This window comes from Peromyscus eremicus, chromosome 17 (genome assembly GCF_949786415.1).
Source record: "Peromyscus eremicus chromosome 17, PerEre_H2_v1, whole genome shotgun sequence".
NCBI classification, from domain to species: Eukaryota; Metazoa; Chordata; class Mammalia; order Rodentia; family Cricetidae; genus Peromyscus; species Peromyscus eremicus.
Window position 1 is genome coordinate 44,424,190 of NC_081433.1, and position 27,743 is coordinate 44,451,932.

Here is a 27,743-nt window from a genome sequence, read left to right on the forward strand (position 1 = left end):
GAAGTCCCTGCTTTGACGATATGACCAGGAATGATATGGCTGAGTCATATGCCAGTTCTAGCTATAGTTATTTGATCAACTGCCAGAGTGATTTCCAAAGTGGCTGCGCTAATGTGCGTCCCCACCAACGGTGTAAGAGCTTCCCCTTTTGGCATCTACACCAGCATTTGTTGTTATCTGTATTCCCAATGATGGCCATTCTGATGGGGATGAGATGGAATCTTAAAGTCATTTTAATCTACATTTCCCTGATACTTGAAGATGTTATGCACGTAAAGTGTTTCCTGGCCATTTATATTTCATCTCTTACAAATATTCTGTTCGGGCCCACAACCCATTTTTTTGAATTGGGTTGCTTAATTCTTATAATTTTTTTAGGGACATTTAAAGTATTTCTGAATTGTGTTCTGCTAAAGGATACCCAGCCTTTTCTCGGGCATCTGTCAATCCCCATGGATACAGTGATACAGTACAGTAACTTGATTAAGTTCAGGCTCTGCAGCATCTCTGCTTACTCATGAGTTTTTCTTGCCTACTTACCACATAGAGGAATTAGAGCAAGTGCTTGAGAATATTGCCTGGCAGTTATACTCACTTCATGTTGTCATCATTATTTAATATTCCAGAATCAAGATGGAATTCCACAGAAATTCCAAAAAGATTCTAATTTCTTCAAATTATATTGTCTTGGAATGGGCCTTCAGGTGCTTGCGGATCTGAGCTTTTGAACCAGTCTTCAATATTTATAATTTATTTATGTAGGGCTATTGCATGAATGGCATGCTTTGCTGTAATCACACTTTGTTCACATCTATCAATTTCCAGAATGGGGATGTATTTCTGAATGACATGTTGTCCACTTTTAACTGTTATCGACTACTTCCTTTCTCCTCCCACAAGAATGACTTTCTATTCCCATTGAACTGAAATGCATTAGCAAGATCTTTGCCAGGAGCATCCTTCTTCCTTTATGGGAGAGATGGCTGAGCCAACGTTTCTAAACTATTTGAATGATATGGTCTGTGTGTGTTCATGTCTCCTGCTAAAGATACTATGTATTTTTTATGTAATGACTTCATCATTACACAGCAGTTTCCTCAAGGTTGGTAACCAGGCCTGCTTTATCTTCTCTTGTTCTTGGTATAAATTTGTACACTTTAGGGTGTATGCTACGGAAAACAGAAGCTTAAGACACAAGGGATTTACTAAAATAACCTCTCCAGGATAAACTTTGAAAAATTAGGCCAAATCCTTGGAGAATTATTATTACTTCTTTTCGCTTGAAGGGACATTAGAGGTAACTTTTTTCCAGATCGTTTATTTAACAAAGTAAGAAACCAAATCTCAATGTATCACTGGTATAGCAGGTTCTAACTCCAGTCTCCTTCTGTCCAGGCGTCTGTTCATCTTTTATTTTCAGGTGAGTTCTGCTCATTATGGTGTGTGTGTGTGTGTGTGTGTGTGTGTGTGTGTGTGTGTGTGTGTATTTGTGTGTTTAAGATTTTACAGCAATGTTTTATTGAAAAATGAAGCATTTAATGTAGAAGAGATTGCATAGTATAAAGGAAATTTTTTCTTTCTATTGTTTTTTTAAACATCCTTATTAATAGAAATTATTGTACTAAAGACAAGAGAAAAATAGACAACATTGAATAATTTCATATCATGTCATTTTTTTTTTTCTGGAATAATTTTTTTCCTGAGATTATCCCTCTAACCCCCATTATTTTGGGTAAGAGTTAATTCCTGGATTCCTAGGGTGCTGTGAGAATGTGTATGTTGACAATACCTTTGCATGTGGCTCTTCAGAAAGGGAAAGGGGTCAGGGTAGGGGCCTCTGGGAGCTAGGCAACTGCGAACCCAGGAACTAGGTTTCAATCTGGAGAGGCAGGTGGAGAGAGGGAGGGGTCTGCGGGCGCAGCGGAATTTCGCTGGGCTCTACGGGGCTGTCTCCGCTGGGAGGGGCCAGGCTGTCAGTGGCTGGGACATTGGGAGCCTGAGAGCAGCTTGGACAAGTGGACTACAGCGCACAGCCGCCTGCCTGTTCTTCCACACATCTCTGGGGACCTCAGGAGAAGGAGGAAGACTTTTGGATATGGGTGAGTGCAGCGGCCCCCCAAGGCTCGGCAGGGGCAGGGGAAGCTGGTGTTACCGAAAGTGATTGTGAACCACTGATTGCGCCGACCCCCCTTTGGCCATTCCCTCCTGCGATTTGCTGCTGCGACTGCCTAGAGCCTGCCTCTGGACCTATTCTGGGAAGGGGAGAGGGGAGAGTTGGCACCTAAGGCGAGGAACCGTGCTTAGGGTGCCTGCGACTTTGGTGTACCTTGCTCTGGACATTACCTGAGTCATTTTTAAAGAGAAAGAGAGAGATCAGAAATAGCAAGCAGATTCCAGGAGGAACAGCATCGTGACACGTTTGATGAGGGTTTTGTGGTGCAAGTTGAAGCGAGTCATAAGTAATGAAAACTTACAAAACTTTCAGCTCTTAACAGGTTTAAGATACTGTGGAAGGGCGAGATTTGGGGACAGTTTCTAGTCCCGGTGGAAACGACGCCCATTTTCACAGAGGTTTTAAAGTCGAGGCTTAAAGCTTCACTTTTCCTTGGAAGAATCTTGGTAAATAAATGATCTAGTTGAAAGGACGCCCTGAGTGGCTCGGGTCACCTCATGGTAGCTCTTGAAGCAGTTCAGCTTCGCTCCAGTTTCTTTGGAGTTCAGCGGCTCAGGTTGGCACACTCCCAGGATTGTTGCGGGGTGCGATGGAGGTGGAGGACTGGGTGTCTGCCCTGGGGATCCAAATCCACTATCAGAAGGAATGCTTAAGAGTGAGAAGAGTTCTTTAACCGGTGGAGAAGAAGTGACCCACTATCTGGAGACTTGGTTGTGTTTGTTCGGCTTAAGCGCAAAGTGCTTGCACGCTATTGCATTTCCACGGTTACTGATTAGTGATCCCCCAGCCGCGGGGGATTTACTATGCAAACGCCAGTGGACTCACTGCTTCCGGTCCAAGTCCATTAGTCGCCCCTCCCCCGCCGCTCCCTTGTCCTTTGTTGTAAGAGATTTCACCCAGCGCAAAGGAGCCCTTTGGGCTGACATGCCCTGTAGAAATTCCTAAATTCCCACAGGCTCAGTGTTAGGGGATGCTTTGACTACTAAGCAGTGGGGTTTATACACACTGGCCAACTTGGAAGAAAAGAAAACAGAAAAGGCGAAGGACATTTTTGCCTATGAATGTTAGCTGTGATCAAGACATTAATAGTCTCTTTTTGCATGACCCTGCAAGAGTCTTAGAAAGACTCATTTTTTTTTTTAAAGTTCTTTGAACAAAAGTGTTGGGAATGATCTCCAGAATGAAGTCTAACTGGAGTATTTTTTTTAAACGGAAGTAATATTTTCAGGTTATAAAAGAAAAACAAACTGCTTCCTCATTGATACATACAGAACATAGGCTTTTGAAAATACAATTGTATTTTTGTTTTACTAGAATAACAGTTGTACGCGAATAACACCTGGGGAAGGGGTCTCTCTTGAATGAAAAGCCAAAATAATTGACTTGACTTAATCTTGTCATGGACTCTATTATAAACATCAAGATTCTAGTATTTAGAAAGCATGACATTATTTACCTTGATCAACTTACGTTTGAATTGTTTGGCTATCAAACATTAAGTTTTTCCACTTCAAAGTTAAATATTTCTATGGTTTGTGTTTCCAAGACATAAAGAAAATGATTGACTCTGGATTTTACTTGGATTCTTTTGGCTAAATCACTAACCAACAGTATAGAAAGTGTTGTGGGACCAAATTGGAGTGAGTACCTGCAGTACTGCAATAATCCGGAGTTTAACTTTAGTTCTTAAAACTACTGTTCGCTCAGGAATGGATCACATGTTCCTTTTGTATTTGACATCACCTAAAACTCCTGCAGGTGTCAGTTACCTACTGGGAGACAGGATAGTAGAGGAACAAGTGAGGAACGACAGGTTAGGAAAGAAGAAACAAAGTAAGAAAGCCAAAAAATTAGTATACAGGCAAAGGGAGCGAGAGTCCAAAGCCAAGACTCAGAGCAGAAATGAAGAGAAAAAACCCAGGAAAGTTAGAAGAGCCGATATGAGAAGGGCAGAAAGAAATGTGCCCAGAAACTATGTAGAAAATATTTTATTATCGAAGTTATAGTCCTCCTCCTTTCAAGTTACTTGTTAAAAAACAGAACTTCATTTCTTTTTTTTTTTAAAAAAGATTTATTTATTTATTATGTATACAGTGTTCTGCTTGCATGTATGTCTGCAGGCCAGACAAGGATGGATGGTTGCGAGCCACCATGTGGTTGCTGGGAGTTGAACTCAGGACCTCTGGAAGAGCAGTCAGTGCTCTCAACCTCTGAGCCATCTCTCCAGCCCCTGGAACTTCATTTCTTATGACTTCTTTCATATATAGGTGATAAGTTGTTAGTCGGTGACTCAGAGATGGAGTCAAGATTGCTAGGGTAAGCGAGAAGACAGTACAGGAAACAGTACAGCAGTCTGTGTCTTCTTCTGGTGCATGACAGTTGAAAATTAAGTGGGGTGGTGATAGTGCACGCCTTTGATCCCAGCACTCAGGAAGCAGAGGCAGGCAGATCTCTGTGAGTTCGAGGCCAGCCTGGTCTACAGAGTGAGTTCCAGAACAGCCAAGACTACACAGAGGAAACTTGTCTCAAAAAACCAAAGAAGAAAGAAAAAGAAAAGAAAGATAAGTAAAGAAAGAAAAATGGTGCTGTGGGAATGAACATAATAATCATTGTCTGAGAACTCCTTATTCTACTGTTGTGGAAGAGTAAGAGTAATTGGTCGAACAGTCTGAATAATCTATAGTCATCATATCTACAATGCACATTGCTAATTCTCAAACAAAACAACAACAACAAAAACAAGTTCTTTGCAAAGTAGGGAAGTAGCAATTGGGGGTCTATCGGGTTCTTCTTCAACAATGTCCTTGGTTTGGGTTAGAACACTTCCTTTTTGCCTCAAACTTCTCTGAAGAAAGGTTGTAGAAAATAGTTTCTATTAAAAAATACAGGGATAAGTATTTGTTATGTATGTTAATATTTTAGCTTCAAGGTTAACTTTAAATACCATTCATGCTCTCCAACTGTGGATTTTCAGAGTCCCATAGAGAAATAGGTCAAGGATATTTAAAATTTCTTTCTTAAGCGTATTAGTCACTGCTCTGCTTAAATATGTGTATGTGCATATGTATTTATATATATTCAATTTATGCTATTTACTATAGCAGTATTGATCTTTTTTTCTGTTTATAAATGGTGTGATTATTTAGTACATTGACATATCTTACTAATGGAGGCTATGGCACTAAACGATTTGGAGGAAGGTGAAGGTTCTGTTAAAGGGGGATGCTCTAAGTAGAAGACATATTGACCACAGTGCTCAAAACAAAGAATAAATTGGAGAAGATGTACTGAATTATTAGGATAGTACTGAAATGATATATCTAGGCAAACCCAGTAACACTGGACTGAGAGGGAAAAAGGTAAGTGGAAGATATGTCTACAAAATCATGCAACAGAATAACAAGGACAATGAATAAATTTTCTGGGGATATGAAAGCTTCATAATGGAGAAAATGGTAGGGTTTTTTTTTTTTTTTTGATACCATACTTAAAGGATAAACTAGATGATTTATTTTCTGGTTCTCCTGGGCAACTGATGAGTTTCACTTTTAAAACATTAACCAAGAGATGATGTCTAGATGTTTAAATGAAAGTGTTTAATAAGTTTTAAACACATACAGAGGATTTAATAAGGAAAAAATGAGAAGGGAAACAATCATGTAAGAGTTCCTAGTCTTTACTGAAAGATACTGCTAAAGAGGGAATCGTTCACTTGAAAGAGAGAGCACAGGTAACAGTGGTTAGGGGTAAGAGAGAAAGGCTAAGTGGTGTCAAGAGGAAACCGGTGCCAGCTACCAATTATGTACTAAATGCCCTAAAATTAGAAGCTTGAAATGTGCTGCCATGAACATTCAGTGATAGACCAAAAGCCATACACTTTCACAACAGAGAAAAAAAATCAAAAGAAGATATTTTTCTGCTATTCAGTTTCAGGCAAAAATGGAGCTGGCTAGGGATATTTAAAATTGTTTAAAAATTTGGATGAAAAACTGAGACATACTATTTTTTTTTGAGCTTCTAATTTTATTCCAGGGGAAAAGCAACACAGGATAAGCAGTGATGACAGAAACAGACAATGTTTGAAACCGGTTGCTCTTGTAAATCTTTGAAGATCTTTTATTCTCTTGTGTTTGATTGTGGGGATTATAAGTTTATGTAGCTCAGATTATTATTCAGTAATAATAGGGGGGAAATCAGTGTGAATCTGATAAGTTCAAACTGTTTTCTTTAAAAAATAGACTCTAATTGTATGATTCTAGAGTCTAGAATCTAGGTTAATAGGTAACAGTGCTTATGGATCATTGACCTCCCTGGCATATTATTTTCCCTAGACAATTATCATAACCAAATAACGTTGTGAACCAGATAAAGATAAACTAGTGCCATGATTGTCTCTTGCTATAAATCAACTATTCTCCAAATGAGTTTATTAAAGCAATTCATTACTGGAGCTGGAGAGATGGCTCAGCAATTAAGAGCACTGGATGCTCTTACAGGGGACATGGATTGAATTACCAGCACCCACATGGCAGCTCACAACTGTCTGTAACTTCAGTTCCAGGGGGTCCGGCATCCTCGTGCAGACATACATGCAGGCAAAACACCAATGCACATAAAATAAAAATAAATAAATTCTTTTAAAAGACCAAAACCCAATTCATTGCTAACTCTCGTGGCTCTGTGGGCTGACTGTTTTATATGTAGTCTTGAGTGTTTTACATGCAGTCTTGAGTTGTCACGGTGTAATATCAGCTAGGTAATCAACCTTCTGAAGACTTTGTCGACTTGGTGATCTGAGACAGTTCACAAATAGCTGGCCGCTGATAGTGTCTGTTGATTGTGGACTCATCTGTGGCCATCTTTGGGTTTTCCTGGAAAAAAAAAAAGATGGGTTCCAACAAATAGCATTCCAAAAGGAGTGTTTTAAGATACCCAGGGGATGACCTAGCACCAAGGAAGTCTCCCAGGGCATGAGTTCTGCTGCACTTTATTGACCACAAAAATCGAAAGCAGTATGACAAGGATAGGAGATCAGGCCTATCGTCTTGATGTCAAGTACATGATGGCTGCCATGAAGACAGTAGAAACTGAACAGAGCTGACTAATATATTTCATTCTGAAAATAAATGCCTCATAAATGTGCTGCGTGTTATGTTTACAACTGGATGCTAAGTAAATGTCTTGGAAATACACATTGCAAGTGACTCTATCTTTAATTAGAAATGTAAAACCAAAGTTTTGAGCAAAACACTGAGTGTGAATATTGAAGCTTGGGTGGAGATACTGTTGTTGAAACCCGAGAGTTAACTCTACTCCAAATGATGGTAACAAAATCAGCTAGTCTTTCTTATTTTCACTTAAATCTGAAATTCTTAGGATATTATAAATGAATGTTTTATTTATAAGTTATTTAGAACAGAGCTTATGTCATAAGTTCTAACGCAGATAAAACAGCAAAGATATTCACTATGTTCTTGTCATAAAATTTAAATATTCTTTGGTGATCTGTTTAGGGGCTTATTTTACTTTTCTAGAGTATATTAATTTTTATAAATACATTATTTTAATTGGGATTATACTTCATTATACTTCTCTTTAAAAAAGATGCACTTTAACTATGTAAATTTCTCCTTCATAAAACTTCATCTAGATCTTCATGTTATTTTTAACTGGCAAATATTAGAGCTGTCACCACAGTTAAAAAGAAAAGGTCTTTTGCCTAGACAATTGAAAACCAAAAAAACCTTCTTTAAATTAGATGTTTAAATTCAAAGGCAGGATTCATTTCAGCTTAGAAGTGTAGAGATCCAAATGCATTAGATTCCTACTGTGTCTGAACTTGATTTATCTGAGGTCATTCTATTAACAACTCAAAAAAATAGTAATTAGGGATAGATCATATGAAGCTGTACATACTTACATATGTACATACTTACTACTGAAAATAAAACAGACAAGTATTTCTCCACCTTGAGGAATCAAGACTTTAGTTACACACACACACACACACACATACACACACACACACACACACTGAATTAAGTGATAAGCAATTTAAAGAAATTATTCTTTAGTTTGTTAACATATTCATTTACTTCTAGAAGATATACTTAAACTCTATTATAAAAAATAAGTATCTCTTGCTAATTCTATTTTTCTTTTTGTTACAGAATCTCTAACTTTATTAGACTAACAGAGAGCCTATTAAATACTGATTCCTGGGTCAGAGTCCTGAGACTCATATTCAGAATGCCCAGGCTCCCGACTTCTACCTACAGTTTTAATGCTCAGTTCAATTAATTTTGAGTCAGGTAGTGTGAGACTGTACTGAGAAATGAGATGTCCAGAATGCTTCTCTTCCCCAGCAAGCTGATTGTGCTACTCATTAAAACTTTTAATCATTTTACTGTATCAAGTATATTAATTCATAATCATCCCCACATAAACATTTACTACCAAGGTCTTGATTTTGAGACATTCACATATCCATTTTACCACACTCTAACTGGTCAGTGAAATACAGTTATAGTTATTGCCCTTTTTTTCTCATGGGAAACCTAATATGGTATTTTTCTTCTAGAGTTTGCTAAATCTCTCTCCCTTGGAATTACTCATGACTTCCAATCTCAAGGCTTCAGGTGATGTTTGTGGTTATATGACTTCCTGGACTTTTGTGCTCAGCTGTCTGCCTCTACTTCTGTCCCTCTAGTCCTCCAACATCAGTATGTTCAAAACTGAAAACATTCACCAAGGTCTAGCTCACTCTCCTCCATCCCATCATCCCTCTTTTCTTCCTCTGGTACTTAACATAAAGAGGTACTTGTAGTTAAAGAAGAGATGCTGCAGATGAGATTTGAATGCAGTGGTCAATGGATTATTAAATGCATACACATTGCTAGGAGAATGCGGTAAGACTATGAGTCAAATGCACAAGTAACTGGAATTTAAGTCAACATTATATCCAGTTAAAATATATTTCTTGGCTAGGTGTTGTGGCACGTGGCTTTTATCCCAGCACTGGGAAGGCAGAGGTAGGTGGATCTCTGTGAGTTTGAGGCCAGTCTGGTTCTACACAGCAAGTTACATGGTTACAGGGTTACATGGTGAAACCAAGTCTCAATACAAACAAAATCCATCTTCTCTTCTATGGGCACTCAATGCCTAATCTCTGCATGTCTTTTTATTGGTAACAGTTATTTGTTACTACATAATTTTTCTTTATTGCTTGGTGCCATGTCTGGATTCTGGGGGGCGTGGGCAACAATTTCCAGAAAGCTGGCCAAGATATCATCCAATTCATGAATTTTAAGGTATCTAATACTGCCTCCTACCAACATATAAAGTAACTGAAGTATAAAGTATAAAGTTTCGGGAGTGTAACACATTAAGCCTTAATAATAGTAGGGTACAGAAAAGATGGTAAAACTACTGAATAAGTGTGCCTGTCCAGAACAGGATAGGGATATGAATGGACAATACTAGACAAAGAGCCTTGCCAAGAGATAAACAATAAAGCAAATCTAAAGGATCTACTGAAAAGATTAGAGTTAGAGTAATTCCTTAGTCGAGGAAAAAAAAAAGTTTACAATGAGTGACCTCCAGTGTTCAGTGCAATAAAAAGAACCTAGAAAAATCAAATATGGCTTTTTAAGGATTTTTTTGTTTTATTGAAAACGGTTTTTTTTCCTCACACACAATATCTTGATTATGATTTTCCCTTTCCTCTGCTTCTCCAGTTCCTCCTCACTTCCCTCCCATCCAGACCCACAACCTTTTTTGTGTCCTATTATAAAATGAACAGGCTTCTAAATGATAATAAAAAATGAATATAACAATATGAAACAAAAAATAACATATTGGAATAGGACAAAACAAACAAACAAGAGGAAAAGAGCCTAAGAAAAGGCACAAGAAATGGAGATTGATACGTAGACCCACTCATTTGCACACACACACAAGTGCCATAAAAACACTAAACTGGTAGCCATAGCATAGACCCCAAATGACCAGTAGAGTAAAAAGAGAAAGAGAGAAAAAATAAATAAATAGATAAAATAAAATAAAACATAAGACAAAATAAAAGAATTCCCTGACAAAAGAGAGAACCTCTAAAGATGCCATCGATTCATTTTCTGTTGGTCATCTACTGCTGGACATGCAGCCTCTTAAGAGTAGTTTGTTTTCCCCAATGAGACTCCTTTGGAGGAAACCAAATTTTCATCTTCAAGTGGTTACCAATTGGAGATAGCTTCTGGGTTAGGGATGGGGTCTTGTGTGCATTTCTGCTTCAGCTCTAGAACTCCATCTGGGGCAGACCTGTGTGAGTTCATATGTATGTAGATTCCCATTGATTTAGAGGGCCTTGTTTCCTTGGATTTCCCCTATTTCCTCTGGTCCTTACACTCTTTCTGCCTCCTCTTCCACAGGGTTTCCTGAACTCTAAATGGAGGGATTTGATGGAGACATCCCATTTAGGGCTGAGTGTTCCAAGGCCTCTCACTCTCTGCATATTGTCTGGCTATGGGTCTCTATATTTGTTTCCATCTGCTGAAGGAGGAAGCATTTTTGATAATGGCTGAGCAAGGCACTAATCTATGAGTATAGCCGAATGTCACTAGGAGTCATTTTATTGCTACATTCTTTTAGTAGAACTGAAGTGTTTGGTTTTACCCTAGGTCTCTGGGCAAACTAGTTGAGGTTCTTGGTCATCCAAGCAGTGTCAGTCATAGGTTACATCTTGTGGAGTGGAGTCAAATCAGATTGTAGTTGGTTAGTACCACAAGCTTTGTGCCACAATTGCACCAGCATATTTTGCAGTCAGGACACCACTGTAGATCAAAAGGTTTGTGCCTAGTTTGGTGTTTATATTTCTTCTTTGGTAACACTCATAGTTCCTTCCTTTGCCAAAGATGCTTGAGCACAGAGGTGAAGGCTCTATGTAGGTACCAGCTTGACTTCTCTGCTCAGTGAGTTCTGTTGGTGTTGTCTTCAGCAACAGGGACTTGCCATCAGTTTGTGGAGAGCAACGTAAAGTTTTGGCAGCAGCCTGGGTAGTTTGGGGATTCCCATGGGAATTCTTTGGCCAACAATTCAATTAGATGTAACTCATTCCCAGAACTGGAAGTTTCATTAGGTGACAAGTGATGTCCAGCTGGTTTATCTCTCCCCCATTATTTGGTGATTTCATTTATATCACCTTCTTATGTGTGTATATTTTAGGAAGTTTCTACTGAATTGGGTTTTCATACAACCCCTTAAATGGCCCTTAATTTTAGGAGTCTCTCACCGTATTTCCTTCCTCTCTTCCTCTTTCTTCTCCCTCCCCATTTGATCCTCCCATTCCATCCCTCCTCTTATCCACCCATAACTTTCTACTCTACTTCCCTTTCCTAGGGAGATCTATTGGTCCATCCTAGTCCCTTACTCTATATCTAATCACTGTGGTTCTATGAGTTATAGCTTGGTTATCATTGACTTAACAGTGAATATCAATGACTAAGCTATTGCATGCCATGCTTGTCTTTTTTGGGCTGGATTACCTTACTCAGGATGATTTTTTAGAGTTCCATCCATTTACCTGCAAATTTCATTTTTTAGTGCCTGAGTAATATTTCATTGTGTAAATGTGCTACATTTCCATTATCCATTCGTCTGTTGAGGGCCATCTCATGCTTTTCCCCAATGTCTGACTATTACGAATACAGCAGAAACAAACATGGTTGGGCAAGTGTCTCTGTTTCAGGAAAAAGCATCTTTTATGGATCTTTAAAAAATTTACATAATCCAAATGAATTTAAAGTCCCTTTAATAAAAATGGAGAGAGAAGTTTTCTCTTGTAGACAAAATTTTAAGGATTGGGAGAGTGAGGGAGAGGTGAGGGGAACAATGGGAAGGGAGAAAGAAGGAAGATGAAAGAGGGAAAGGAGAGAGGAAGAGGTCATGAAGGGAGGGAAAGAGAGAAGGAGGGAAGAAATGAATAGGAAGGGATCCAGGGTTGAGGGAAAACTTAATAGGTAGGAAAGACAATTCGAAATCACTTCAGGATTAAGAAAAGGGGAGGGGATGCTGGATGTGTGGCTCAGTGGGTAGAACACTTACTTAGTATGAGTAAGGTCCTGGTTTAACCACAGCACCACAAATCAAGTGAATAGTGAGGCTAATAACTAATAATAAAAATAACAACAACATCAATAATAAAGCAATAATAGAGAATGAACTAGGAGAGGAGCATGGGTTGTTAATGTTAGTGACACAAGATGGCAGAACTCCTAAGCAACTTAGAGAGTGATATAATAACCTTACTTTGTATTGCTTACATCTAGGGTTTTGTTTTGTTTTGCTTTGCTTTGTTAAGACAGCATCTCACAATGAAGTTCTGGGTGTCCTGAAACTCACGGTGTATCCTACTAAGCTAGTCTCAAATTCATAGAGATCCATCTGCCTCTGCCTCCCAAGTGCTGATTTTAAAGGTGTGTGCCACCATGCCAGGCTCTTTAAGTCTAGTTTTGACAGTAAAAATAAATTACTTATGAAAATATTTGATGGCATCTGAGGACTTTTTAAAAATTAATTATTTTTTTCCCAGCCCAATCAGTTTCCCCTCCCTCCCTCCTCTCCTCCAAGTCCCTCTCTCCCAACAACCAGCTCCCTCTCAGCCAGTCCACTCCTTCCTTCTCTTCAGAGAAGGGCAGGCCTCCCATGTATGTCAGCCAGCCACGGCATATCAAATTGCAGTAAGACTAGGGCCTTCTTCCCCTATTAAGTCTGGACAAGGCAACCCAGTAGAAGGAGTCCCAAAAGTAGTCAGAGGCAGCCCCAGCTCCCTCTGTTAGGAGTCCCACAAGAAGACCAAACTACACAATGGCAACAAATGTGCAGAGGGCCTAGGTCAGGCCCATGCAAGTTCTTTGGTTGGTGGTTCAATCTCTGTGTGGCCCTGTGAAGCCAAGTAGTTGATTCTGTGGGTTTTCTTGTGGTGTCCTTGACCCCTCTGGCTCCCACAACCCTTCTCTCCCTCTTCCACAGGATTCCCAGAGATCGGCCTAATGTTTGATGTGGGTCTATGCATCTGTTTCCATCAATTGCTAGGTGAAGCCTCTCTGGTCATCTGAGGATTTTTTTTTTAATGGACTAATGACACCTATTTTAATGACTGTGTTATATTTATTATTCTTAAGTTTTCATTTAGAGGTAAAATGCATTTATTAGCAAGAATAAGTAGAGAATTGTATAATCTAAGATCATGCTATTAAGTGAATCAAAAGAGATTAAATATATCATGATTAAATCCTCATCAGAGAAATGTCAGGAAGTAATCATTCATGTCTCCTAACTCTGATAATGTTGATCTATGTTACTGAGGCTCATGGTTATAAGTTCAGGATTTAGATTAAGAAGTTCATAAACTCTAGTCAGCTCCGAACCATTGCAAATTAATAACTAAGATAGACATAAAACAACACCCACATCTGAACATCTGATGATGCTTTTTTTTTTTTTCTTTACAGCAAAATGTCTTATTTCAACACACAGATCTTTGATTGTTAGAAATTTCCGTGTGGTTTCCATCCTGATCCTCTAAGAGGTAGCAGGCCCAAGACTTCATTTTTCTTTTATGGTTCCTTGGATTTCCTTTGTCCATATCAAGTGAGGATTAAATAAAATATAAAACTGAAAGTAACAAAATACCAGACCTGCCATATTCCCAGGAGTTAACAGAGGCATAAGTTGTTTTGTGTACTCAATGCTTACTTTAGCTCATTGTTAATTTTTGTATAGTAATAATATCTTCTTATTTATTGATATGTGACATAATAAGTTGCTATCTTTACTTTTATTTTAAAAATTGTTTTACTGTGTGTGTGTGTGTGTGTGTGTGTATTTTGTGTGTGTGTGATGTATGTGTGTGTTTTGTGTGTGTGTGATGTATGTGTCTAGAGAGTACACATACCAAAGTGTGCATGTGGAGGGCAGAATGCTTTGTGAAATCAGTCCTCTCCTTTCATCTTTATGTGTGGATTCTAGCTATCATCAAATTCAAGTCATCAGGTTTTCTCAGCAGTATCTTTACCTGGTGAGCTTTTTCGCTGGCCTGGTTGATATTTTAATGAGTAAATCTGTATTTATTTTAACATCCTAAAATTTGAAACACATTGCCATTGATGTGTGGGGATTTTGGACATTTCATTTTGTTTATTTGGTTTATATTTATATATGTGATCACAAGATAGTAACCCTTGTCCTACAGCAATTATGATGCCACAGGAATCATTTTGCAATCCTAGAAATAATGTTTTAGCCACTGATAATGTTCTCTGCTGATAATGTCAGGAATCATTTTGCAATCCTAAAAATAATGCTTTAACCACTGATAATGTTCTCTGTTGATAACGTCAAAATGTGGTCAAATCCTAATATTTAGGTTCTCAGCAAAGATACCATTTTGTTATTTAAATATCAAAATCCAGGGAAAAGAATACTATCAGATAAATTAAACATCACTGCTGATTTACTCCTTTGGGGTATAATATTTTGCATTTGTTCTTCTTTTTAATAAAGAAAATCCAAAATTTCCAAAGTTTAAGTTAAGTTTTCAAAAGAATTGTGAAGGCATATTTCATTTAGTAGACGGTTTCCACTGAAATAAACCTACTCTATACTCTAGTCTCTCTTTGAAAGGACAACAAACACTGGAGACTTGAGGAGTTCTCTGCATCCCTTTTTTTTTTTTGTTGTTGTTGTTCCTATACTAAGTGGTACAGAAAGAACAAATAACTACATACTAGATATGCCCAGGATGTATGACAGGGTTACCTGCCACTGCCATCCTTCTAACATTATTCCTTCCTACAGAAAGATCTAAAAAAAAATGATTTTATTTATTAATTGTATGTCAGAAAGGAAATTCAATGTGAAGTCTCGGGAGAGAAAATATCAGAATGGTTTGTACCTAGCTATTTCTTAAGTTATACAAATGACAGAAATCACTGGGAAAAGTTAGTCTTAATTTCATTTCTTTTATAACAACTTCCTTAGTTGACAACCATTTACCCAACACAATAAATATATCTTAGTTCAAATAAGATGAGTTGTTAAGTGATACTCATTGTAAAAAGTCAAAAAACTTAAAATGTCAGTCTCAATTCACATGTCTCATTATGTGTATAATATGAGGCCACCAACTACCCCCATGGTAGAATATTCCTCCCAGCAAAAAGCAGCCCTTTGAATTTATTTTAGTTGATTTGACTGAAAAGGGAACAGCTACCTCTAAGAGTGAACCACCTGCTCACTTTGGTTGGTAAACAGAGTGACAGAATGAGAGACATAGAGTAAGAATAATTTCCATTTTGAAAGCACTTCTGTTTAATGAGATTACAAAAAAAAAAAAATCCTCACATACAGGGACCCATATGATGATTCTGAAGATTAGCTGTAGATACACAGAGTAGTATAATAGTTTATTTAGAATACTGGCCAAGAGTGGAAGAGAGCTCTAGAGGTTATAGTCATGATGAATTTTATGGAGTACCCTCTTCAGAAACGGGGTGGCTTGTGACTTTGTCAGGAGGTGGGCTGGTAGTGGTGTTGGAATAGCCTGTGAAGAGCAGCAAAACAGCTTTGGGTGTGGGGTGCGCATGCTCCGGGACACATCGTCATTTGCTTTCACTCCAGCCTTTACTCAAAGGGTACTAAGTTTCCTCTACTGAATTTCCCATCCTCTGGAAAGGTATGTGGGACCACACCCTAGCCAGAATTTTATAAACAAAGTAAAAAGTGCCCTGGTAGTGAGCCAAACAGGGGTTCAACTAAACAGCAGTGTCTTATCCTTCCTGTTCCCTCACCCTGTCTCTCCAAATCTAGACCTTCCCTCATCTTCACAGGCATGCTAACCGACCTACTGTAGCCTGTCCAGTATTTTTATCCTGTACAGATTATATGACCAACACACAGCCTTTTAATGTTATCATTAATTTTTAAAGTTAGTATATAAAATAATGGGTTTCATTATAGCCTTTTAACACATTCATGTCAATTGCATTTAGTTCTTATTTTTTCCCTTCCTCCCAATACTCTCAGCCCTCCCCCACCCCCATTCCTTCTCCCCTCACTTGCTTATCTCTTTCCCCCTTCCATTACCTTTCTACTATTGCTGTCATAATCATGCAATTGTAGCATTGCTGGGAGATAGCGATCAAATCAGATTTGGTTACAAATATAATAACACAATAGATATTAGAAGCAATAAAACCCCAAACATTCTTTTATTGACTAGAATAAGACATGGATGAAAAAAAAAAGACATCGATAAAGTTGGCATTCCAATGAGAAAGTGGAAGGAATCAGCAAGTTTTAAGCACCAACTGAAAATATTCACAATTCTGTTAATTACCAATTAGTTAAGGTCTATATTGCATCCCTACAATTAAAGAGGAGAATGATTTGGAGTACTTTCTGTTGGTCCCATTGTTCAAAGTTGCTGTGTTCATCTGTGTATAGACCTTCCGTGATGTCCTGCCACCTTACATGGTTGTCAGATACACGGTCTTTATAGAAGACAGAATCATTTCTTAAGACTGTGCTGCAAGGTTGAATCCATATATACATAGAACTTCCAAACAAGTTTTAAAGTCTAACAAAATCACTACCATGATCCAATAAAAAATTTAGAACATCTGATCTAGATGATGTGAAGATATCTAATTATAAATCAAATAATTTATCCTATTTAAAATTAAGTGTTAAGTATAACTTAATAAAATATTGTAATGATTAAAATAAGTTTAAAAATCTAAAATTTAAATGTTTTGGTTATATATAAATGTGGCATAGTGCAGTGTCTATAATGACAGATTGTTCATTACTGAGCATTGTAAAAAGTTCATTCTATTCCATCGTGCTTAGTGGTTCAATTCATGTGTGATTGACTTGACACAAAGGGGAAAGAGAAAGATTCCCTTTTTTTATTACTTAAATTTCACAGTCTTACCTTTAGGTCTCTAGAATCCTGGAAACTTCTTCCATTCACTTTTCCTTTTTTTTTCCCATTTTCCCCTTCCTGGGCTTTTTTCTTGGCTATTAGAATTCAAATGGTGCATGCTTGAAGAAGGCTATAATCCTTGGGGTTGAAAAGCTCATTCAGTGTTCTCCTATCATCCATATTAGGGACTGATTCAAAACAGCATTATTAAAGCAAAACACGGCACAACATAATTAAAATAATGCATTCTGAATAGGTAATTAAAAACTAATTGGATATTTGTAATTATGCCTTTTTTGCTTGTCCCTGATGCCTTCCTCACTTAATATGTGGTGCTATGTGCAGATGAAATCCAAACGTGTTGTATACAGGGTGTATCTTGCTACTAGGACACAGGACTTTTCTGTGTGATCTTCCATTTCCTGCAAGGACTACAGAATTGAGGTACAAGTGACTTTTTGTTTTCCTCAAGTTGAGACCTTCTGTTCTCTTTGTTACTGGCTTTCATCCTCTGTCCCAGTGGCTGTAGCTCACTGTTTATTTATTGGCTGTTTAGTATGGAAAAGCATCCAGTCTTTCAACATGGACAACAAATCAGAGCAATGAGTCTGCCCATCACGCTACACTGGGTATCATCTTTGCCTGTTAGGCTCTTGGCTGGTTTTTTATTATACTTGACTGTCCTCAAAGTTTGGGAAATCTGACTGTGGGTTGTTATTTTCCAATTCTTATTAACACTTGCCAAATCTTTTGTCCTGCATCTTTATACTCATGACAGCTTCTAGGTCAAATTTTAGTTTTGATCACTGAATCTTTAGAAGGAAAGCTAAGGAACTGACACAGCCAGCTCCTTTTTGGTATTGGCAATGGATGCTGATTAGCTGTGGGCTAGTTGTTGAAGTCATAGCAACAAGTCCCACTTACTATTTTTTAGGCATCTCAATTAAGTTTCTTTGGTCTTTGGAAATATAACTACAAAAAAGTTTCATCTCCTGGAGAAAATGAATATGTTCGGGACAACAACTTCACAGAGTTAATTAAGAATTCTTTTCTAAGGTTCATTTCTAAACCAGTAAGCTAGGAATTATTTGGGCTCCTTGATTTTCTTTTTATTTCCAGTTTTAATAATAGGCTTTGGATGGACTTAATCTTTTAATCTTAAACTGACTATTTGCCAAGATTCTGGGTGCTATTGCTGAGGCTACCAAGCTAAGTATATGCATCAATAACCAGGGGAAGAACACTAAAGTTGTTCACAAATGCCAAATTGTATTTTCAACAGAGATGCAGGACAATTTTTAGTCAATAAAATTATTCTGAGAGAATACAGCTAAAGTTATTTTCCAGAGGAACAAATTTAGGAAGACCTTTTATTTTTATAATAAAACAGGATTAAACTAGGTTTTTCTTCTTTGTTTGTTTGTTTCTTTTTTTTTTTTTTTTTTTTTTTTGAGATAGGGTATCTCTTTGAAGCAGTCCTGATTGTTCTGGAACTCACTCTGTAGACCAGGCTGGCCTTGAATTCACAGAGATCCGCCTGGTTCTGCCTCCCGAGTGCTGGGATTAAAGGTGTGCACCACTGCTGCTCAGCTGTGTTGCATTCTTTTATGTTGCATTTGTGTAACTCTGGTAAGCATTTGTGTTACTTTGCATATCTAAAACATCTGATTGGTCTAATGAAGAACTGAACAGCCAATAGCTAGGCAGGAGAAAGGATAGGTGGGGCTGGCAGGCAGAGAGAATAAATAGGAGGAGAAATCTGGGAAGAGAGAGATAAAAAAGCTAGAAAAGAAGGAGCAAGAGAACAAGGAGAGGAGGATGCTAGGGGCCAGCCACTGAGCTACACAGCCACACAGCCAGCCATGGAGTAAGAGTGAACGCAAATACACAGAAGTAAGAAAAGGAAAAAGCCCAGAGACAAAAGGTAAATGGGATAATTTAAGTTAAGAAAACCTGGCTAGAAACAAGCTAAGCTAAGGTCGAGCATTCACAAGTAAGAATAAGACTCCATGTGTGATTTATTTGGGAGCTGGGTGGTGGGCCCCCCAAAGAGGCAAAGAGTAAGAAAACAATCAATTACAGGTATGTGCTACTGTGCCTTGACTTTACTAGCCCTGGTATTTGGCTAGGTTTCCAGTACCAGATATGACTTCTTTCTTATAGAACAGTGGGTCTTAAGTACAACTGAGGAGCTTTGGTTGCTGCCAAGGTGTACATGCCACTACTTCAGCCTTAGAGTTATTGTGCTGGTCTTTGTTGTGGTTCATAGACATCACGGCTGGGTAGGATTGTTCATTGCTTCCCTCCTTTGTAAGTTTGAAGGGTGCCTTCTGGTACTATGAAGGAGATGTTCTCAAGGAAGAGGTTTTCAAATCAGTTCCAGCTCAGGGCATCTGGGTACTGTGTCTGAAGTGAATAGTGTCTTCATTCAAAATCTTAGAAAAATGTTTGCAATAGTTTTACTCATAGCCGTTTAGAATTGGAAAACAATCCCAATGTCCTTGGACTGGTAAACAGATAAACAAACTTTGTGGCTGCCATGCAAAGAAATTCTACTCAACAGTAAAAAGGAAGAGATTACTCACAACATGACATGGGTAAATCTCAGGTATATGTTAAATCAAAATGGCCAGATAGTCAAGGTTATCAACTCACTTCTGTGACATCCTAGAAAAGGCAACTTTGTAACAATAAATGACACATCAGTGACTAGCAAAGGCTAGAAACAAGGTGATTATACAAACTATAAGGCAATTTTGGGGGAAGTTGTTCCATATCTTCACTCTGGTCGAGCTCACATTACTGTACATAACTAAGAAATAGAACTGGACTGTACAAAGGGTGGGGTTTACAGTTCAACAAAGTAGTATCCCAGCAAAAAAACAGATCAAACAGAAACAAACATGACTAAGTATTACCTTTGGTTGATTTTGAGTGGTATAAGCCATGATTGCTAGTCATTTTATATTATTTAAAGTAACAATGCCAAAATAAAAATGACTTTTCTAAGTTTTTGATAGATTAAAAATTACTTACAGAAAAGTTTTTTGTGTACACTTCTATGTTTTTAACATTTTCCCCTTCCATTTCTAGTTTCATCTATTGTATGAAATCTGTTAACTATTAGACACAACAGAAGAGAGAATTTCTGTAAACTTCTTTCAATTACAATCATCTTTTATTCATCTTAATAAATAAGAAGTAAATATCATATTCAGTTTATCTTACAGTAAAAATGGATTACTTTTGAAGTGATTTAAAAGACGATCACCTTTCAAATGGCAAATGCTAACAAAAATCAAGTCCTTTGGCTGGTGTACTGGCATTCTGATTGAGAGGGAGCCTGTGGACTCTAACTCTTGAGGCCTGATACGTATGTCATCTTTTCCAGTGGTCACTTCACTGAAGCTATTGCTGGCTTAAATATTTTACATGCCATTTTTAATTGAAATGTGAAAATGCTGTCTTGTTTCTGCATTTTACCCATTAGAACAATTATTATTATATGCCTTCCAACAAATCCAATGATAAGTTTAAGAACTTCAATTTAGTTTGACAGGACATGTATACATTTGCTAGAATATTCCAGTTAGTGAAAATCAATCTTATACATATGAAAGATAGTAATAGAACCTGTCTCAGAAAGCAAAAGAAATTGCTGTATTTCTGAGGTTCAGGTACTGGTACTGGCATTATATTTATAACTATCTAAACATATCTGAAGCATCTCACCTAGTATACAAGCCACGATAGATGTTCAAAACTGAGCTCTGTAAGCTTTATTATTTGTTGAAACAGTACAACTGATTATAGCTAAAGTGGCAAACCACATAGCCACTATGTACACCTACCAGGAGCAGCTCGTTCATTCTGAAGGCAAGAAGCAGATGGCTTTTATAGTATTACCAGCAATGCTATTAATATTGCATTTAGGGTAATAGCATTACTACTACTGAGATTCCTAGTTTTTATTATTTGTGCTTGATTTTGAATTAACAATGCAAATAAAGTAAAACTATTTATAGTATATTGATTGGACAATCAATCACTTAATTTTCAGCAGGTTATATGAGGCAAAATTCATTCTCTTCTCCTTGTATTTGCCTCTGAACTTCTTTTATAGTTCCAATTTTATTAGAGTGACATTAATAACTCAGAGCCTGCAGAAGTAAGGGTTTAATAGGATTGATATTTGCTTTTGATCTTGGTTTGAAATTAGATGCTGTACTTAAGAACAGAATAATTGACTCCATTGACGTGTACATTCTGCTTATCCTACGGCATATAGAAAACGAGTTGAAATAACCTCATATGCGATGTTTTGATTAAATATTCAGCAGTATAATTTGGTGCTACCTCGAAAACAAATCCTCAGTTCTTGATATTAAAATAGAATTGAGGGAGTTTTTTCTGTTTGTAAACTAGTACTTCATAAAACTATTGTCTTTATATTATTGTGGAAGTTGTTTCTTAGGGAAAGTTAAATTTTCTTCAAACCTTTGACTCTGACCATATTAATATTTTATTTAAGGGAAGACTGACGTCTGCTGCGAGTTAAGGGCAAATTTATTGAGAGAGCTTAAAATAGATATTGGAACATTTTTTCTACAATAGTTTTGTGTTTCAGGTGTGCCATTTTTGACCTGAGTTGACAGTTTCATACTGTCATAGGCTCTGATGAAATAGATAATGTGCTAGGTTTGACTCCATCTTTAGTGGGATTTGGTCTACAGGCTATGGCTAGCAGGGGTTCCCACTTCTTACTGTACATCAGAATCAACTGGAGAACTTTTGAAACCAGATCCTTGGCTCTCTCATACAGACCCAGCTCCAGCTGGTTTATATGAATGCCCAGACACTGGTATTTTGAAGAGCTCAGAACTGGAATCCAATACGCAGCAAAGATGGAGAATGTGTGAATTAGATACTAGGGTCATTGTATGTTTGGGATAGTTGCAGTTCATGTAGGCATGTGCACATCTGGGAGGGATAAGTACACATGTTTTCACAGAGAACTGAGGTCAACCTCCAGTGTCTTCCTTGACTGACCTCTACCTTTTGTTTTGAAATAGGGTCTTTCAGTGAATTAGAGGCTCAGCAATATGGCTAGGCAGGGCAGAGCAGGCCAGCAAGCCCCAGAAATCTCCCTGTCTCCATCTCCCCAGCACTGTGAGTACAGTTCTAAACCCAGCCAAGCATTTTCTATGGGATTTGACTCAGATCTTCATGCATGCCTGACAACTACTATACCAACTGACATATTTCCATAATATCTAGACCTTGGTATTTTTTAAGAGCTCAGTATTTGAACCCAACATGAAACTATGGTTGGAGACATCTGAGTTAGACTCTTGTGTCTTCTACTGCTGTACTATTCAATGATTCAAGATCAACCCACTGCTGGAAAGACATAACAAACCCAAATTTTCATGGCTCACATAATATGATCTTCTTTCTCTTTTAAGCCATAGCCCAGTGAGATTGTAGGGAAGGTTCATTGAGGCATGTTTTGGAGGAATGACACTCTTGGTTAGTATCATCATCGAACTTCAGGCTTTTTCATACAGTAAACAAGAAAAAGGAGAAAAGGGGGGAATTCATGGCGGTTTCCTCGCTCAGCTCTGAAATGACATATGTACTGCACACCACAATCTGTGAGCCAAATTTCATCAAATAGTAGCCTCTTGGAAGGTCAAGGAACTTTGGAATTCCAGTCTTATGCGTTTACTTGAGATTTAAAAATGAGATTTAGAAAAGAGCCCCAGGAAAGTGCCATGGATGAATTACCAAGGAACATTTGTTGGTAATAGGCCTTTAAAATTTTTTAGGAATATTAAGGATATGAACATTGATTTTTCCACAAATGGTAAGTGTTTCTTTCAATAGGGCATAAAAAAGTCTGATAGTTCATGGATACTAGATGTAAAGCAAAGGATAACCAGACTGCAACTCATAACTCCAGGGAGGCTACCTAGTAAAGAAGACCCAAAGAAAGACACAGGGATTGCCCAACAACAGAGAAATAGATGACGAGATCTATGTGAGCAAACTGCGGATGGGGTGGGGGTAATGGAGGGCAAGGGTCAGGGGAAAGAGAGTTTAAGGGAGAGGGAGATCCCAGCTGGATCAGGAGCAGAGTGGGAGAACGGAGAGGGAAATACCATGATGAATGAAGACCCCAGGGGAATAGGAAGAAGCAGAGTGCTAGAGAGGTCCCCAGAAATCCACAAAGATACCTCCACTGTAGACTACTGGCAATGGTCAAGAGAGTGCCTGAGCTGACCTGCTCTGGTGATCAGATGGCCAAACACCCTGGCTGTCATGATAGAACTCTCATCCAGTGTCTGATGGAAGCGGATGCAGAGATCCACGGCCGAGACCCAGGTGGACAACCGGGAGTCCAATCAGCAAGAGAGAGGGGGGATTGTATGAGTGAGAGATGTTAAGACCATGGCTGGAGGAAGCACAGGGACAAATAGCCAAACTAGTGGAAGCGCATGAACTGCGAAATTTTATTATTATGAAATATACTTGAATATTATGAAATATAACTTTGACAAATTTTTTCTTAGATGTGAATATTTTTTAAAATTTCAGAATTTAGACTGTTCTAAAATATATTTGTTTGGATTATTGGTAATGATTTATTCAAAATGAAATATTATTTTAGCATTTTAACTTTATTTCACAAAGAGTTAGTAGCATAAGTCACCTTCAGAATTTTTTTTTATAATTTTAAAGAATCATGCAGTTTCCAAGGTTTTAATTATGTAAGTAGATGTCTGCTTATCTCCAGATGTATTAAGGACTATGGAATGTCATGTTTTATTTTTTAACTCATTAATTATATCTTTTTGTTTCAATGTAGGCTCTTCTTCTACTTAATTATTATTAACTTGTGTGTTTCACTCAAAGTCTATGAGTCGAATTCTCTACGTGAGTTATTTTCATCTTAAATAAGTCTCCACGTGATTGTCTTCCTCCAGACACATGGCGGGGTTTCGCAGGTGAAGTGGACTATTAGATCAGCATCCTCCTATGTAGCCATTGCACAAAGACACGTCTATGGAACCCTCAATGCATGAATACACATTGTACCTCTGGTTGGTTCTGAATTGGTGATATACTGCAGTTTTTTTTCTTTTTTTAACCAAACCCTACAAGAAGCAGGAAAGGCAGGTTTCACACTAGGAAAATGGCTGGAATGGCTACATGTTTGAACCAATACTGAATTCAACACAGTGAAGGATAAAATTTTGGCAAAAGAGCTAGTGTAAAATGTTATTTAATGGATATTAAAATTGGATGTTAGGTTTGAATTAGAGCAAGCCTATTTGTATTCTCAAAAAAAATGGCTTAATTTTAATTTTTAGCATAAAATAGAATTTCACATTTAGTCCCACGGTGTTGGAAAGAGAATCTTATATAAGATAGCAAATAAGAATGGTTTTTAAAGGAACCTAGTGCCCTTTGCATAGAAGTTAACTTGCCACCTTTAAAGTATACTTTATAACCAATTTGGCTAAATAACTAATTAAGTATATTTTCTCTCCAAAACTATGAGTCTATGTTTTAAAACTTTGATTAATAAGTCTTCTTGTTTAAAAAAGACATAATACACACACACACACACACACACACACACACACATACACACACACACACACACACACACACACGTGGTCTTCCCTCCCTCTACTACTCCCATTTCTTTCTTCTTTTTTTTTTTTTTTTACTCCCATTTCTTCTCCACTTCTGCTCCCATCCAGATACACCCCCACTCTGTCTCTAGTTAGAAATCAGACAGGCTTCTAAGGGATAACAATATGATACAATATGATATACTATGATATGATAAAAGTAAGGTATTGGGATAGGACAAAACACATAAACAGAAGAAGAAGGTCCAAGAGACTCACTTGCATGCACATACAAGAATCCCATAAAACACTAAACGAGAAGCCATAATATAGACCCAACAGACATGTAGGGTAAAAAGAGAAAAGAAAAAATATATGAAACAAATTATTTAAAAATGAAGCCCCGATACTACATTAAGAGACAAAGATACTTCCAATGATGCCGTGACTTTGTTTTGTGTTGGCCATCTACTGCTGGACTTGCAGCCTACCCTTAAGAGTAGTTTGTTTCCCCAGTGAGACTCTCTTGGAGGAAATGAAATTTTCATTTGCAAGTGGTTATCAATTGAAGATAGCTTCTAGGTTAGGGGTGAGGGCACTTGTGCATTTCTCCTTTCAGCTCTAGGACCCCATCTGGTGCAGACTTATGCAGGTAAATGCTACCTCAGTCTCTGTGAGTTTGTATGTGAGTAGAACCTGATGCGTTACTGGGCCTTGTTTCCTTGGATGTCCTCCATCCCCTCTGGCTCTTACACTCTTTCTGCCTCTTCTTCCACAGAGTTCGCTCAGCCCTGAGGGGAGGGATTTGGTGCAGACATCCCATGTAGGGCTGAGTGTTCCAAGGCCTCTCACTCTCTGCATATTGTTTGGTTGTGGGGCTCTGTATTTGCTCCCATCTGCTGCAGGAGGAAGCATCTTTGATGATGGCCGAGCAAGGCACTGATCTACGAGTACAGCGGAATGTCATTAGGAGTCATTTTATTGCTACATTCTTTCAGTAGAACTGAAGTATTTGGTTTTACCCTGGGTCCCTGGGCTATCTACTCTCAGGTTCTCTGTCATTCAAGCAGTGTCAGGTGTGGGTTTCATCTTGTGGAGTGGGTCTTAAGTCACATCAGGTATTGGTTGGCTAATTTGTGGCCCAAGCTTTGTGTCACCATTGCATGAGTATATCTTGCACGCAAGACACCACGATAAACCAAAACGTTTGTGCCTACTTTGGTGTTTCTCTTCTGGTAGTATTCATAGTACTTTCCTAGACCACAGACACTAGAACGTAGGGCTGAAGGCTTCATCTAAGTACCACTTCAACTTCTGCATGTTCAATGAGTTCTGTAGGCGTTGGCTTCAGCAATCGGGCCTTGTTATAAGTTTGTGGAGAACCATCTATAGTCTTGGTAACAGCCTGGTTTATTTGGGGGTACCCATGAGACCTCTTTGTGGAACAACTGAGTTAGATGTAACCCATCCCTGGAACTGGAAGCTACATTTGGTGACAAGTAATGTTCAGTTGGGCACTCTGTCTGTCTGCCCCATTATTTGGCAATTTCATTTAGATTGCCTTCTTCTATGTATATATTTTTGGAAGTTTCTACTGTATTAGATTTTCATGCTACCCCTCAAATTACCCTTAATTTTAGATGCCTCTCCCCATATTCTCTCACTTAACCTCTCTTCCCCCTTCCCACTTGATTCTCCCATTCCTGCTCACTTCTCATCCATCCGTAACTGTCTCTTATATTTACCTTTCTGAGGGAGATCTGTCTGCCACTGTCCCTGGTCCAATTCCTTGCTCTTTACCTAAATTCTCTGGTTTTATTGATTGTAGCTTGGCTATTATTGACTTAACAGCTAATATCTACAGATAGGCAAATACATATCATATTTGTCTTTCTGATCCTGGGTTATTACCTCACTCAGGGTGATTTTTTTTTCAGTTCCAACCATTTACCTGAAACTTTCATGATTTCATTTTCAACTGTTGAGTAGCCATTGTGTAAATGTAAAACATATTCATTACCCATCCATCTGTTGAGGGACATCAAGGTTGTTTCTAATATCTGGCTATTATGAATAGAGTGGCAATGAACATGGTTGAGAAAGTGTCTCTGTGGAGCATGAAACATCCTTTAGGTATGTGCCCAAGAGTAATATAGCTGGATCTTGAGATAGACTGATTCCTAACTTTCTGAGGAAGCACCACATTGATTTCCACAGTGGCTGTACAAGTTTGTACTCCCACCAGCAATGGAAGAGTGTTCCCCTTGCTCCCCATCCTCACCTTCATGAGCTGTCACTTGTTTTATTGATGTTAGCAATTCTGATGGGTGTAAGATGAAATCTCAAAGTAGTTTTGATTTGCATTTTCCTGAAAACTAGGGTGATGAACATTTCTTTAAGTGTTTCTCAGACATTTGAGTTTCCTCTATTGAGAATTCTCTGTTTACATCTGTACCCCATTTTTAAAATTTATTTGTATTTTATGCGCTTTGGTTTTTTGGCCAGCATGTGTCCCTGTGTAAAGGCGTCAGATCCCCCTAGAACTGGAAGACAGTTGTGACTTGCCATGAGGGTGTGGGGAATTGAACACAGATCCTTTGGAAGAATAGCCAGTGCTCTTAAACACTGAATCATCTCTTAAGTTCCTGTACCCCATTTTTAATTAGGTTATTTGTTTTTTTGTAATTTACTTTTCAAATTCTTTATATGTTTTGGATATTATCCCTCTATTGGATATATAGTTGGTAAAAATCTTACCCCACTCTGTAGGCTGCTGCTTTGTCCAAATGATGGTGCCCTTAGCCTTACAGAAGCTTTTCAATTTCATGAGGTTCCATTTATTAATTGTTGATCTTAGTGGCTGTGATAAAGGTATTCTGTTCAGTAAGTCCTTTTCTGTGCCAATGACTTTAAGGCCACTCCTCATTTTTTCTTCTGTCAGGTTCAGTGT

At 38.0% G+C, this 27,743-nt stretch overlaps 1 protein-coding gene across 1 annotated transcript in view; it reads left to right on the forward strand.

Moving 5' to 3' along the window:
* The first annotated feature begins 1,992 nt into the window (after positions 1 to 1,992).
* The window catches only part of Gpm6a (glycoprotein M6A), a 186,092-nt gene continuing 160,341 nt past the window's right edge, over positions 1,993 to 27,743 (forward strand). The window contains exon 1 of the mRNA XM_059244826.1: positions 1,993 to 2,099. Within this exon, the coding sequence (XP_059100809.1) occupies positions 2,096 to 2,099 (4 nt within the window). The 5' untranslated portion in view covers positions 1,993 to 2,095. The remainder of the gene's footprint in view (positions 2,100 to 27,743) is intronic.